This window comes from Syngnathoides biaculeatus, chromosome 7 (assembly GCF_019802595.1).
Source record: "Syngnathoides biaculeatus isolate LvHL_M chromosome 7, ASM1980259v1, whole genome shotgun sequence".
NCBI lineage: Eukaryota > Metazoa > Chordata > Actinopteri > Syngnathiformes > Syngnathidae > Syngnathoides > Syngnathoides biaculeatus.
The window spans coordinates 15,020,650-15,035,747 of NC_084646.1; the positions used below are offsets into that span (position 1 = coordinate 15,020,650).

Consider the following 15,098-nt stretch of genomic DNA (forward strand, 5'->3'; position numbering starts at 1 on the left):
TTTCGCCATGGAAAAGTACACAATATCTTTAAATTGTCACAACAAGATCGGAAGCAACTAGATTTGTGGTGGGTGGTGTCTGGCATCTTGATTCGGGGACCTCCAGTCCTTATTTGGTGCAGAGGTTCCAGCTATGCCTTTCCTGGCAGCAACATACACACTCATGTTGTGATGTTCTGCACTCTCTGGGGCTTTGGACAGCCAGCATCTGTGGTGCTGTTTTGATGTGGTAGACCCAAGCCTCACTTGATCTTGTGGTTTGGGCTTTGTATTGCACCTTTTCTGTCAGCCATTCTTCAAATTGTCTCCATGACAGCCCATCTGGCTCCTTCTCCTTACTGGGCTTTTATTGTCTGAAATATTTAGTCAGTTGACTCTGGGGCCCATTGTTTATAAATTATTATGGGGTGCTGGTTCTAGAATTATGAATGGGGGAAAAAAAGCTATCAATTGAAGCTTTTTTTTTTTTTTTAATACAAAGCAGCGCAGGTAAAATGGGACAGAGTATTCCAATATTATCTCTTGTCTGGAAGTAATTGTGTCCAAGTAGTGTCTAGCCTGTGACAGTTCTGAAGGCACTCTTTTCTTATAGAGTTCACTGGGACTTAGAAATAATAATAATAATAAAATATCCTCCCACAGATAGTCACCTCGAGACAATTCGTTTGAGTTTCCTGTTTGTACGCTTTCATGTAATGTGGGAACCTCAAAACACAAGTGTGTGTGTGTGTGGCTTTCCAAATCATCCATTTGCTTATCCTCACGAGGGTGGCGGAGAGTGTTGGGGCCTATCTCAGCTGTCAACGGGCAGGAGACAGGGTACACTATGAACTGGTTGCCAGCCAATCACAGGGCACATGGAGACAAACAGCTGCACTCACAATCACACCTAGGGGCAATTTAGACTGTCCAATTCATGTTGCATGTTTTTGGAATGTGGAGGGAAACCGCAGTGCTCGGAGAAACCCCATGCAGGCATGGGGAGAATGTGCAAACTCCACCCGGGCGGGTCGAGATTAAACCCGGGACCTCAGAACTGTGAGGCCAACGCATGACTAGCTGATCCGTGCCACCCCTTTCGAAATCATGCCCAATCAAATGGTTTAAGCACAGGTGGGCTCCATTTGAGCTGCAGAACAACTGCACAGATGATCATTATGTAATGGAGACACCTGAACTCAATTCTGAGCTTCACAACAAAGGTTGATTCCTTTTATTAAAAAAAAAATAATTGCAAAGTACAGAATGTTTAGTGTTGCATATACGATGGCAAAGTAAATGCGACTTGATATTTTGCATTTTATATCTCCTAAATGTGTCTTGTTTACACTTTGCATGAGTTCACCCTATCACCACAGATTCCATTTCACTCCCCCCAGGGTGCTCTCCTTTGGTCTGCACACACCTCACTACCTTGGAATGAGGAAGACTTATTTACAGTACATGTGGAATCACCACTCCCGTGTTAAATACGTTCATTTCAAGTAGCCTATATAAGTGAAGGAGCGAGTTACGACTTCATCACATTGGAAAAATGAAGTTTGTTGACTTGTAGCAATTTACCAAAGTTGTTTGCGCAGGCGCAGAAGGTTCGCGCCCGTTAGCTGTCAAAAAGTTGAGTATATTTTTTTCCTCCCTCCTCCACCTTCTCCTCCCAGCTAACCGGGGAGCCCACTCAGCGCCGCGGCTCACTTCCTAAATGTCTACACGGAGGTAAGGAGAAGCGAAACGTGACCCCTGCGTCAACAGCAACATTAAAAAAAGAGCCTAAAATTGTGTTACGGTTCTCTGGTCAGGGTAGCTTGTTCGCTAGCTCTCGTGAACTCAAAAGTTAGCAAACACGCCCCTAACCATAGCCACTTTAAGAACAACTTTGTCTTGTTTGAATCGCGTAAAATTAAGCGTCCACGTGTCGTACAATTAAGTTAAGAAAACGTAGAATTTGGTTTCGCCGTTGCTAGGGGCAACAGCAGGATGGGTCGTCGCGTGTCGTTGAACGTAACACTCGGAGGTTTTTGAACGCAACATGTGACGATAACAGGATAGTTGTATTCTTCATGGACCACAACGTGTCAATTTCCGTTCTTCTAATTACTTCATGGTGTATTGAGTGTGATTTTGAGTTTGTTTATCGTCTTTCTAGCTCCAATTTGGTGTTGATACGCGGAGTGTCGACCCTCTTCAAAGTTAAGGTGTGCTTCAGGGGGGCGTTCCGGGGCTCAGAAATTCCGTCTTCACAGCAACAGCACTACCTCCACTTCCTCCACCGCCACCATCGTCGCCGTGCAGCATGATCTCGATGATCAATCGCCTCCAGGATGCCCTGAGCACCGCGGGTCTGAGCTACAGTCTCCTCTTGCCGCAGATCGCGGTGGTGGGCGGTCAGAGCTCAGGGAAGAGCTCCGTGCTGGAGAACTTTGTGGGCAGGTAAGCTACACCAAATTTTAATTGGTTGGATTCGAGTGCTACTGTGCAATATGGACAATATTGGCAAAACTTCTGAAAGCGCAGCATGGTAACACAGTGTTTTGCACTACACGTCTTACAGTCCTGAGCTTTGAGGTTGAATTTCACCCTTCCTCTGTGGAGTTTGTATGTTTCTCTGAGTTTTCCTTTCACATTGCAAAAATCAATTGAATCTGAGTATGAATACTATTTTTGAATATGTGTGCAAGTGCATTTGATTGGCTGGTGACAAGTCCATGATGTATTCTCACCCAAAGTCATCTGGTATAAACTCCAGATCAATCACAACCCAGATTAGACCAAGTGCTAAAGAAAATCTATAGTTGTAATTTTCCTGAATCTCAAACAAGTCTAAAGAAAACTTAACCACTGTGTAACACATAAACTAGAACAACAATCTTGAAATGAGGAATGAAATCATGTACCTAGTGGTGCAATAACTATATAAGCAATTTAAATTTAGACAAAATCTTTACAGGCAACACAATGACATGCATCTGATTCATATGCGGCAGCATGGTGAATTGTGGTTAGCATTTCTGCTTAACATTTAAGAGGTTCCGGGTTCAAAATGAGTCTCCGGCTTTTGTGTGAGTATTCCGGGTTTCACACACATTCCCAAAAACGTGTGTGTGTTAGGTCACCTGACGACTACTCTAAAGGTATGTATGTGAGTGTGATTGTCTGGCAACAAGTCCACTGTCTATGTTGCCTATTGCCCAAAATCACCTAGTCTGCATCTATGGTTAGCATCACACTTTATCTTTTGACATCACTGGCATCTTTCTGTGATGCTGGTACAAAAAAAAAAATTAAAAAAGAAAAAATAATGCGGAAAAGAAGCCAAAGAATAAGCAAAATACAGTTGTTTTTGTTTTTTTTACTTTCAGGTATAATTTCAACATTTACATGTTTGAATTTTAGATTCTACAGATGCTCTAAATTTTGTAATGGAGAGATGGATAAATGTATCTAACATATAGAAATGTAAATGCCACGTCCTGTAGCTGAAATAATAAAAATGGCTACTGACTGGCAAAACAAATGACATTTTTTTCTGTCCATTATGTGAACATTTTCAAAGGGGGATTTGTTTTAGTTCTCATTTCATTTGGCTCCAGCACTCCCGCGTCCTTTGTTAGGATAAGCGTCTTTGGAAAATGGATCCCGTGATCCTTGTGAGGATAAGCGGCTCAGAAATGGGATGGGTTTCATTATGCACAGGTTCACTTGTTTTTACACTGACTGTTGGGAATATTGAAATGTCTCAAAACATTGCTTGTGCTGTGAAATATTTATGACTACGATTGTTTGAGCCTGCAACAAATTACTTGACAAAGCTTTTAAAAGGCGTCACGGAATGGATTGTCTTCCACTGTATTCCCAGTATGATGGATTTTTGTCATGCACGCCTGATAAGACCAAAGTTAAGTTCAAGTCTGAATGTTATGTGCAATGTGACAAGAGGGTTTATTTTTTATTTTATTTTTTTTTTAAATTCAAAATTTGAAAAAAAACAAAAACTATTCTGCCTTGTGACTAACTTTTCTCAAGACATTGTTTTCCCAGACAATGCAGCTCAGTGAAAAGGAGGAGACCAGTCAAAATCCTTGCAGTCAGACTGGCGATTGTTTCAAAATAATGCTGAAGGCCTTTTAATAGTCACCTTCCTGATTGTGCATTGATATGTTTCAGTTCCTTTGTCTGACTTTATGTTATGACACCCCCATTTCGGGCTCTCTGCCAGCTATGTGATCGGGAGCAGGATGCGGTGAAAACACACATCCCCCATCAAGATTTATTTAGGCAATAGGAAGATTTTTTTTTTTTTTTTTTTTTAAAGTGTCTGAGACATAGTGTGTCTGCCTTGGCGTCAGTGTGTATTTGTGTGTTTCCTTCTCCTTTTCAATGCGTGTATGTTTTGTTTTCTCGGACAGAGACTTCCTTCCTCGAGGTACTGGGATAGTCACTCGCAGACCTTTAGTCCTGCAGCTGCATCAGTCCGACACCGGTGAGTGAGACTTTTGATGACTCACGTGTGTATGTTCGCAGTTGTAGTTTATCCGTACACACTTGAAGCTGTCACGAGATGGCGCAAGAGAGCAAAATCAGTCAATTTTGATGCCTCTGTGCAGCTTTAGCATCTGTTTTTTGACATTACAGAGAGTTCTGTTCCTTATATTATATAGCCATCATTGCCCCCTTAAAGACAAAGAATGAATTGTATTTTCACTCATGGAGGCAGCACTTCATCAGCAAGCCACCAAATTGCACTGTGTCAACTCAAGTGCAGTACATGCACTGACTTTGGTACATGGAGCACACTGGCAAAGAGAATGATACCCTCCACTTTGACAACAAGCAAGTATGGTATCGCAAAGTGAGTACGTATCAAATCTTTGTAAAAATGTTATTGTATCTTCATGGGACAACACCAAGGAAATTACACTTTCACAATGGGGTGTAATAACTGCTTCTATAACTCTGAATTTGCTATATCATTAAACTGTGCGGCAAGAAAAAAATAGGGAAGGGAAAATTCAGCCCAATTAGCCATTTTCCTACCCCGGTGTCAAGTGACTCATTTGCCAGGTGTGGATGAGGAACACTCTACTGCTCTTATGTTTTATTATATTATCACTGAGTGTTTCTTATGGTTGTAGTTTGTTGTCAAACTAAACATAAAACATAGAGTTGCACATTTTCTTTTTAAACCAACGGCAATAGGAAATGTCATCGATTATGCTATCAATTAAGCATTGGAAGTTCCGTTTTTTTTAACTTTTTAAGCAGCAGGTATTTGAACAAACTGTGGAGCAACACAACTAGACAAATACTTTACTATTATAACATTTTACTCTACTTCAAATGATATTAAAACATCTTCCTGAATGACATGCAGTACTTGTGAAACTATTCTTCTCCGTTTGTGTCTTCATTATAAAGACCCACAGTGGCCATGGCGGGCACACCAGAAGGAGCATCACAATGAATTGAACTGTGGCATGCAGGAGCTGTTTAATTCTTTACATGATACTGAATTAATAATATTACTCTATGTTTTAATGAAGTACAATATTACACAGTGCTATTTTACTTAAATAAGAAAATGTTTTTGGGAGGGGACGTTGGAAAAGATACGGAATTAAAGTTTTACTTGGTATTTACTGCATTTTTGATTGGCCCTTAATGTTGCAATACCAAAACTGGTTGCAGAGTGTCGGCCACTCATAAACACTAGTTGCCGAACCCTGCACACTGCGCGACAGTTCAGTCACTGTCAGCAGCGCTGTGCGGTAGGCCTAAGGGGCTATTAAATGGCCCACAAAACCCAAAAAGCATTAGATATACCTTGAATTTTGAAATTTTTTATTATTTGATGTCTATCCTGTTCACTCCTTTCTCTCTAGAGTTTGGGGAATTTTTGCACTGCAGGGGGAAGAGGTTCTCCGACTTTGACGAGATCCGCCAAGAAATTGAGGCAGAAACCTACAGGCTCACAGGAACCAACAAAGGCATCTCTCCCGTTCCCATCAACCTCCGCATTTTCTCTCCCAACGGTAATCTTATCTAATGCTCCCATCCTCATCAAGCATCCCCTCAAATCATTCTAACATCTGTTGTTCAGTGCTCAACCTGACCCTGGTGGACCTGCCTGGCATCACCAAGGTGCCCGTGGGCGACCAGCCGCCACACATCGAGTATCTGGTGCGAGACATGATCATGCAGTACATCTGCAAGGAGAACTGCCTCATCCTGGCGGTGACACCTGCCAACATGGACCTGGCCAACTCCGACGCACTCAAACTGGCAAAAGATGTCGACCCACAGGGTGAGTTGCTTTCGAATTCCATCCCTTGATCCATAACTGTAGTGAAAATGTTATTAGGTCAGCCATGTTTTAAAGGCCAACACACACACATTTTACTGTGACTGTTATATGAAAACACCCCATGAATTACAACTCACTTTTCATTTACTGTTTTGACCCTGGATGTTGTTAGCCCCTTTTTAGGGGTCAGCCTTATCTCATCCCCATGAGGCTTACCCTGTTTGTTGGGTTGATGTTGAGTCCAGCTTTCGGAACCAGGACAACTTGTGGTAGAGCTTAGCTTACAGAGTACATTTTTTTTTCACATCTCCACATTTAAAATATTACTTGAGAATGTGTAAAATCTTTGTATTTGACTCCACCCTCGCACTCTACTTTAGGCCAGCGCACAATAGGTGTGATCACAATGTTGGACCTGATGGATAAAGGAACAGATGCTCGGGAAATACTAGAAAATAGATTGCTTCCACTGAGAAGAGGTGAGTCACCGTGTTTATGTGTGTTGAGCTAAGGCTTTACAGTGAAGCAATACCAGGTGTGGGGTTCCTTCATACTTCTTCCAAAAACACTTGAATGCATTATCCACGGAAAAGCCCCTGAAGTCAGCAGCGCAGAGTTGCAGCTTTAGTCATGGAGCCTCATTTTGTTACAGCTACAGTGAAAAACACCCAAACTGGAACATTTGGACCTTCCTAGAAAAATATGCCAGCAAAGTCAAATGAAAAAAGTTGAAATTATCAGATCACAAGAAATTTGTGTAAGAGATCAACTCAGTGATGTGTTGTATCGTCTCAAATTGTGCTTGGTGTGCCTAATCTGGTGAGGGCAGTGATTCTTAACTGAAATCAGGTGTGCCGCAGGAAATTGTCCAATTTCATTTTAATCTTTCACTGCCAGCTGTTTTCAAATTAGAGTTCCACTACATTGCCCTCCGTTTTAGAGCATTTTGACTGTTTCAAGACCAACACCATGTGTTCGTTGACAATTTAAGCAATGAACATGCCAACAGAGTAAATTCTGGTCGTGAAGTAGTGTTTCTGGCTTTTTCGGTTCTTTAGTAATCATCAGGAGAACATGGTTTGGTGGAATCAAAACACTGGTTTCTGATTAAAATGCAACATATCTTTTTGTCTCTTCTGTTTCTTTTGAGAGCTTTTTGTGATTTAAAAAAAAATATATATTCTTCTACGTTGGTGACATCTAAAACTAGAAAACAACAAAAACAAGACTGGCAAAAAGCTTTTAATTCCAAAATAAACATTTAAACATTTCCGTGACATACTATGATGATGCCATACACATACATGGTCTGTTTGAGTGTGAGGCGCCTCAACTTGTCCGACTACCAACATGTTGGGGTTCGTCTCCCTCATAATCGATGTGACAAGCTGAGATTCACCACCTATACTCAAAAATCTTCTTGATCTCAAATTTAAAGCAATGCAACACTTCCATCTTCAGGGATATATTCGTCAGTGCAGTGTTTTATCACCCTGAAATTCAGACAAGCTGAATGAGACCCTCTTCCAGCCGACCCATTGAAAAACATATTTTACAAATAACGTATATTTGTCGGTGGCAGTAAGCGTTTGGATTCCAGTTGTCGATTCTAAACCTCCATGCCAGTGAATAAGTTAATTGGTCCAAAAAAAAAAAAAAAAAATACTGATTATTGGATGTTTCAAAGAGATCTTGAACAATTATCCTCTTGTGTGGGGTGTGTTGCGAGAGATTTATTTTTCCATCTCTCCCCAGGTTATATTGGGCTAGTGAACCGCAGTCAAAAGGACATCGACGGAAAAAAGGATATTAAGACGGCTTTGCAAGCAGAAAAAAAGTTCTTCCTGTCCCACCCAGCTTACAGGCACATGTGCGAACGAATGGGCACGCCGTACTTACAGAAATACCTCAACCAGGTCAGACCAGCGGAGAAGTCGAACGATGTCATCCTGTGCCATCTACTGCTCACATTTTGTTTTTGTTTGTTTGTTTGCAGCAACTGACAAACCACATCCGGGACAGTCTTCCTACACTCCACAGTCACCTGCAATATCTGCTTGTGTCCATCAGTAAAGAAGTTGACACATATAAACTATACAATCCTAATGATCCCATTTGCAAGACCAAGACCCTCATCAAGTTAGTCACTAAACTATAATAGCAAAACACTTTATCATTTCAAACTCATCTTAGTACATTACAAGTATCCTTAAAAATGTGGGCCTTACAGATGCTTGGGCTTTTTAATATCCGCTCAGCAGAGCAAATACATGCACGTTTTGATGAAGACTGTACCCTCCGGTGATAACTCAAGCTAAACTTAGAACTTCCCCAGCATGCAAAGTATGAAAGAAATGTTGGCCGCTGAACATCTATTGCAGCCTGGTCATCCTGGAAAGGGGATCCTCCATCTTTGGTTCCCCTTTCAAGGTTTCATTTCTACCCAAATGCCGTATCTCATTTGTCTGATTGGGGGGGTTTAGATCAGGGGATGTCGTCAATCTTTGTCAACTTCAGGGCCGTGAAGCTCTTTGAGACATGTTTGTTAATTAGGGTTAAAAAAAAACAAAACAAAAAAAAAAAACCCTGAACTTTAATTAATACATCAGTAAGTTTTCCCCTTTGAAATAATGTAATCTGTTCCAGCCTCCCCCAGAAACAATATTTTTTTAATAAGAAAAATTGCACTCAACATTACTGACCCATCTGAAAAGACAGTAATAACATTTGCTTTCCACGTAACTTTCAAACATGAAAAATGCAAGTAAAAAAAAAAAAAAAAAGCATGACTGTACCTAATTTATTGACCTTCCTTTTGCGTCTCTTGATAGTTGCCAAACAAGCGTCATTGCACCACAAACTCCAGAGAAAACAATTTGAATCAATGGTGGCTGGATGTTGTGAAGTTTGGTGCTGCCATCTACTGGTGGGGGGTTGAACTCCACACACACGTCAACTTTCTGCTCGTGTATCAACAAAAAATGCCCGAATGACGTCTTTGTGACTCGAAAAACTCTGCTTTCCTATTAGCCATGGTTTTGTCACCATCTTGTGGAATTACGGAAAGAGCACAAAAAAACATGAATAGGTCCATTTGTGAAGAGCAATCTGCTTCACAATTGTTTTTCATTTCGGTAGCTTCACGTCTCCCGTCTTTCTTTATATTTCCAGGCTAGTTCAGCAACTGGCTGGCGACTTTGAGAGGCTGATCGAGGGCTCAGCAGACGAAGTTAACACAGCAAACCTGTCGGGCGGCGCAAGAATCAACCAGATCTTCCATGAGCGTTTTCCATACCAACTGCACAAAGTGTGTGTCCCTTATTCAGTCTTTCGTGTAACTCTACAATACAAGATTCTTGGTGGGACATAGCATGAAAGTCCTTGAGAGTTTGAAGAAGTCCTCTGATTATTGCAGCAGGCCCTTGCAATTGCTGTCAGTTTTTCTCGTTCTTCTTCTGTCAAGCTATTCCAATTTGGGGGGGACTCATCATGTCTTAAAACTCACTGGCCTCACTTAGTGGCGGTCCATGGAAAGATAGAAAAAAAAATCAGCACATAGGCACCAATTTCACTGACACAAAATCCGATAGATGTCTATCATAAAAAATGCATGATGCAAATATGCATGCACCAAATTGTTCAGAAAGTCAGCCATTTTGGTTTAAAGCAGCCAAGTTAAACAATTTGTACTTTCAAAAATTCCTACACTGGAGTTTGCCCAAATGAGCCCCAATTGAATGCAGGAATCCATGACAGATGGGCAATGCTAAATTGTGATGCATAAGTCATGTGATGTGGTCAACACATGGTCTCAAAGTTTGATGATCATTTTGAGGATTTGCCATGAAAACAAGGCTGCAAAACCCAGTTCATTGCTTGCTGCATTAATGAATGTCGCTGTTGTTATGTCACAGATGAAGTGTGATGAAATGAAACTGCGGATGGAGATTTCCTATGCCATCAGGAACATTCATGGTGTCAGGTGGTTTCATCCTTTTCGTTTGATTTTAAGAGAGTTTTGTTGTTATGTTACTTAATCCTTTGTTCCCCGCAGAACGGGCTTGTTTACCCCGGACATGGCTTTTCAGGCCATTGTGAAGAAGCAGATCTCCAAACTAAAGATTCCATGTTTTGGATTTGTTGACATGGTGTGCAAGGAACTGGTCTCCACCATACATGAGTGCTTCAGTAAAGTATGAATCCATAAGCGAGCCATACGTCAGTGCCAATGTGTCCTCCACCTAAAGTGATGTCTTCTCGCTTAAAGCTCAGTTCCTTTCCCAAGCTGCGGGAAGAAATGGAGCGAATTGTCACCACCGAAATCCGTGAACAAGAGAACACATGCCGGGATCAGGTCAGTCACGCACATTTGAATCGGCACATTTGTTTTTCATTACCGCCTCGCTTTCATAGGTTCTGTTTTTTTTTTTCATTTCATTTACGTTTCCTCTCCTCAGATCTCTCTGCTCATCGACATGCAGCTCGCCTATATTAATACCAAACATGAAGACTTTATTGGCTTCACTCAGTGAGTAAACCTCTTAGAAGTGCATTCAAAGAAGGAGACTGTTTGTTTTATGTTTTTCTCAGTTTTTCTTTTTTGTCTCCATCAGTGCTCAGCCCCTGTGCCATCGCAGCGATAAGATCGTTGCAGGCAGTGGAGTGCAACAGGTGAGAATTCTGGTCTGGCTGCTTACTGGTATTATTGTGATCCCCTGCTCATTGCTAAAGTCAAGTTCTAGACAGCCCATATAAATATATAGACTGTATATTTGAATGGTTTCAGGTTAAAAATATCCCTCCCATACACTAAACATTTGCAGAAGTATTTGAACAACAAACAAAAAATTGAAAGCATAAAATGTGTAGAAAATACTTTAAATTCATACATAGAATTTTGCAATAAGAATAATTTGTAAAGTTTCTTAGAATAACTTTTCCACAGGCTGTGATCACATGGTAACGTTTTAAAAAAAAAAAAAAAAGGTAAATTCAAATTTTTCTAAATGCATTATACGCTTGAAGAGAATTGCTTTAAATGTGCAAAGAAATAGCTTAGGACATGAAGCTGTAGCTTGAAGCTGTTTTTCAATATTTTAATTTTATTTTTCTTTTTTTTTTTTGTGGATGTTGCTAACACTAGTGACTTACTTGGGCCATGCCATGAGTCGTCCGTCCTTTGCAATAAAAATGTTGAGGGTCGTGCAGTTTACCAGCTAGGACTGCCCACGAGCCGAAAATGCACCATGCCTTTAAATATTCCGTTGGCACGACCGTTTTAGAGGACCTCATTGTCGGCCATAAGTGTGCGCACACCACACATGCAGCATGCGTACAAGGTCTTTGGGGTGCCGTGGCCGCTTTAGAGCACCACGTTGCGGCAAAAAAAAAAAAGCCACCCGATGGGATATATTCCAATCTTCTGAGCCTTTAAGTTGATACATTGTAACATAGTTATGTGTAGCCATACGAAACATGTTAGCCTAAGTAGCATCTGTTTTTCAGTAGACACACCCACTGTGTTCAAACAGCCAGGAGAATAACTTGATTTTTCACAGTGTTTGAAGCCTCGTTTTTATACTTTTACTTTTTTAATTATTCAAATTTGTCAAGGTTGTGAACAATGCGGGCAGCACGGTGGTTGACTGGTTAGAACGTCTGCCTCACAGATCTGAGGACTGGGGTTTAAATCCCGGACCTGCCTGTGTGGAGTTTGCATGTTTTCCCCGTGCCTGCATAAGGTTTCTCCTGGCACTACGGTTTCCTTCCGCATCCCAAAAACATGCATTTATTGGAGACTCTAAATTGCCCTTAGGAGTACTTTTGAGTGCGGATGGTTGTTTATTTCTGTGCCCTGCTATTAGCTGGCGACCAGTTCAGGGTGTGCCCCCGCCTTTTGCCCATTTTGACCCTTGTTAGGATAAGGAGCTCAGATAATGGATGATTGTTAACAATGCTTCTCCATGACGTCACAATATAAAACCTTATTTTCACTTTACTTTAAACTCACTGTAAATGTTTTTTTAACCCTCCTCCTAATGTTTGAATGTTTAACAGCAAAATCTGTGATATAGCAAGACGTAGGTGAATCGCTATGTAGCGAGAGGTGACTGTAACAATCCATTTTAGTGCGCACAAACTTTTCCACCACCGTGCTTGTTTTAATGGCCCACACACGCATCACGCCTCAGTCACAGCCGCACATGAATGGAAGACTGAGATTTTTACTGAAGTGTTTCCAATGATGATTTGTTTTTGGCTCCTGGCAGTCCACCCACTGCTTTCAAACCAATGTACCCTTTGGCAGATTTAAATAGTCACGAACATCTTTCATGACACTGTCACCGTTGTTAAATGTTCCATTATCGGCATTGCTGGCCAAAATTGGTCAAAAGATCCAATGACAGCTGAAGTTCATCTTTATTCTTTGTGTGCCCCCCCCCCACCCCTTCTCCATCTCCAGGGTGTGACCCCTCCCTCGAGTCTAATAGTAGGATACCAATCTCTTTAAGCCTCTGCTGGACATATGTGTGCACAGGATTCTGGGTCGGCATGACTGTTGCAATCATGCACAGTGACAAAAAGGCCTTGTGCCGGCTGCTTCATTAATCGTGTGTTTTTGTCGTCTGGCGTACATGTGCTACTAATGTCAACTTTTCTTTCCCACTTTAGTTCCTCATTCTCTTCTGACTTATTCATCACAAGTATTTCTTTCAGTCTCCTGTTTGTCTGGTCTCCTGATGGACTCTGCTTTTGGTGTTTATTCCCACAATCTCCTGGGAAAAGGCTGATCTGCTCAGTGACCCCATGTCTGACTTTATGAATTTTCACAACTTTTCACTGTTCAGCAGTTGGTTACCTGCTTTACGACTTCATTATCCAGAGGTCCTCTTTGTACAAACTTGGGCAAATTTTGACAAACGGGTCTTGATCGACATGTGCAACCTTTGGAGGGTTTCAGGTCTGTTTTTTTGGCCATTACAGTAGGGGATGCAGGCAGTATAATTGTGTACATTGTAACTTAAATTTTGGGAACATCTTTGGGAATGCATCAAATCTTTATTTTTAATGTAAAGTGTGGAGTTTGCATGTTCTCCCCATGCTTTTCTGGGTTTTCACCGGGCACTCCAGTTTCCTCCCACATCCCTAAAACATGCAACATTAATTGGACACTCTAAATTGCCCCTAGGTGTGTTTTGTGAGTGTGGCTGTTTGTCTTGATGTGCCCTGCAATTGGCTGGCAACCAGTTCGGGGTGTTCACTGCCTCCTGCCCGTTGACAGCTGGGATAGACTCCAGCACTCCCCGCGACCCTCGTGAGGATAAGCAGCTAAGAAAATGGAGGGATGGATGGATAACGTAAAGTGGACATATTTAAGAAACTAAGCAGGGTTCAGTGTTCTAATTTCAACAAGGCTAGAAACAAATTTGTGCTACAGTTCTTGGAGTAGTTTGGGGGGAAAAAAATTACATGTAATTGAGGACCCCTGGTTTAGTCTGTAAACCTGCTCTCTCAAAGTATTAGTGCTCCTCACAATTCCTTCGTGGTCTAAAAGCTTGACTTACGGTCCCTGTGCAGGTCATACGTAAAGGATGGCTCACCATTAACAATGTCAGCATCATCGCCAAGGACTACTGGTTCATACTCTCCGCCGAGAGCCTGTCTTGGTTCAAAGACAACGAGGTGAGCCCTTCAAGTTTTGATATTTGAAAGAAAATAGCAGTACACATGAGTCACCCGTAGCTTTATTAGAAGAACTCATCTTGAAACACACGTGCAACGGTTTTCTGAGAGGGCTTGAAGCGGTTGAGAAGGGAGCGTGGTTGTCTAAACGTTTTTTTTAGACTGAAGCGGGCACTCCTGGTGTCAGTGGGGCTGCCATCTGTCTGCCTGTCTGTGCCTGCTGTACAGGAGCAGAAGGTCTGCACAGCAAGTGTAGACAGGCAGACACACCACAACAGTCTGGACAATGGTTGACATCATGGGGAGATGGGCAGGAAGTTACATCACAGCTGATGAATGCCGGGTTGGGAAAAGCATCAAAATAAAAAAATGACGGAAGAAGTAGTTCAATACAAAATATTGAAGCCAAAAATGCTCATGACCTGAACTGACTTGACCCAAGTGTATCTTCTACCACCTGGACCCTGCCACTGTGGCCCAAAGTTACCACCCCATCCCTCGTCCACTCCATTGGTCTCGCCTTCCATTCAGTCTTCCCCTTGCTCCCCCTCTTCTTCCTCCACTGGGATTTCAGGCATTTGGAACGGCTCACTTTGACACAGCTGGAGTTGCCCCAATCCAAACAAAGACCAGCAAACGCACACTCGCGCACACATGCGCGCACACACAGAGGAGGGACTTGTATATACAGTATACAGTACACATGCAGAGCCTGATATAAACACACTGGCATGCAAATGGAGGAGAAAAATATACACTCGTTTAGACGCACACATGGTCATTTTTCAGACAAACACGGAACGCCGCGTTCCCAGCCGCAGCAGCCGCAGGCGTGTTTTTTGCCTGCACACACACACACTCACACAGTGTTTTCCTGTCATTACAACTTTCACACAAGCCATGATGACTCATCCCCAGGCGGGTTTGATCTGGGTTTAAGTATATGTCATGCTTGAATCCTTTTTTTTTTCTTTTCTTTTTTTTTTTTAATAAGTCATCCATGCTATTTCACAAATCATCTCTATGATCTGAAATTCCCAGATGTGTGCATGTGTGCGCACACGTGTAAGCCAAGCGTCTGCTTCCTCTCTCGCAGTTCCTACTCTCACATTCCCGC

The 15,098-nt window shown here is 41.9% G+C and overlaps 1 protein-coding gene across 6 annotated transcripts in view; it reads left to right on the plus strand.

Moving 5' to 3' along the window:
- The first annotated feature begins 1,134 nt into the window (after nt 1-1,134).
- dnm3a (dynamin 3a) overlaps nt 1,135-15,098 on the plus strand; it is a 32,061-nt gene continuing 18,097 nt past the window's right edge. For 2 of the 6 annotated variants that reach the window (XM_061826319.1, XM_061826320.1), the window contains exons 1-16: nt 1,378-1,713; nt 2,144-2,427; nt 4,404-4,477; nt 5,877-6,026; nt 6,095-6,298; nt 6,679-6,777; nt 8,054-8,214; nt 8,295-8,437; nt 9,470-9,605; nt 10,213-10,280; nt 10,353-10,491; nt 10,566-10,652; nt 10,756-10,826; nt 10,912-10,969; nt 12,762-12,788; nt 13,877-13,981. In XM_061826319.1, the coding sequence (XP_061682303.1) occupies nt 2,291-2,427; nt 4,404-4,477; nt 5,877-6,026; nt 6,095-6,298; nt 6,679-6,777; nt 8,054-8,214; nt 8,295-8,437; nt 9,470-9,605; nt 10,213-10,280; nt 10,353-10,491; nt 10,566-10,652; nt 10,756-10,826; nt 10,912-10,969; nt 12,762-12,788; nt 13,877-13,981 (1,659 nt within the window). In that variant the 5' untranslated portion in view covers nt 1,378-1,713; nt 2,144-2,290. Of the gene's footprint in view, nt 1,203-1,255; nt 1,275-1,377; nt 1,714-2,143; nt 2,428-4,403; nt 4,478-5,876; nt 6,027-6,094; nt 6,299-6,678; nt 6,778-8,053; nt 8,215-8,294; nt 8,438-9,469; nt 9,606-10,212; nt 10,281-10,352; nt 10,492-10,565; nt 10,653-10,755; nt 10,827-10,911; nt 10,970-12,761; nt 12,789-13,876; nt 13,982-15,098 lie in introns of those variants that run through there. The other 4 variants (XM_061826315.1, XM_061826317.1, XM_061826314.1 and 1 more) reach the window with 4 other exon arrangements.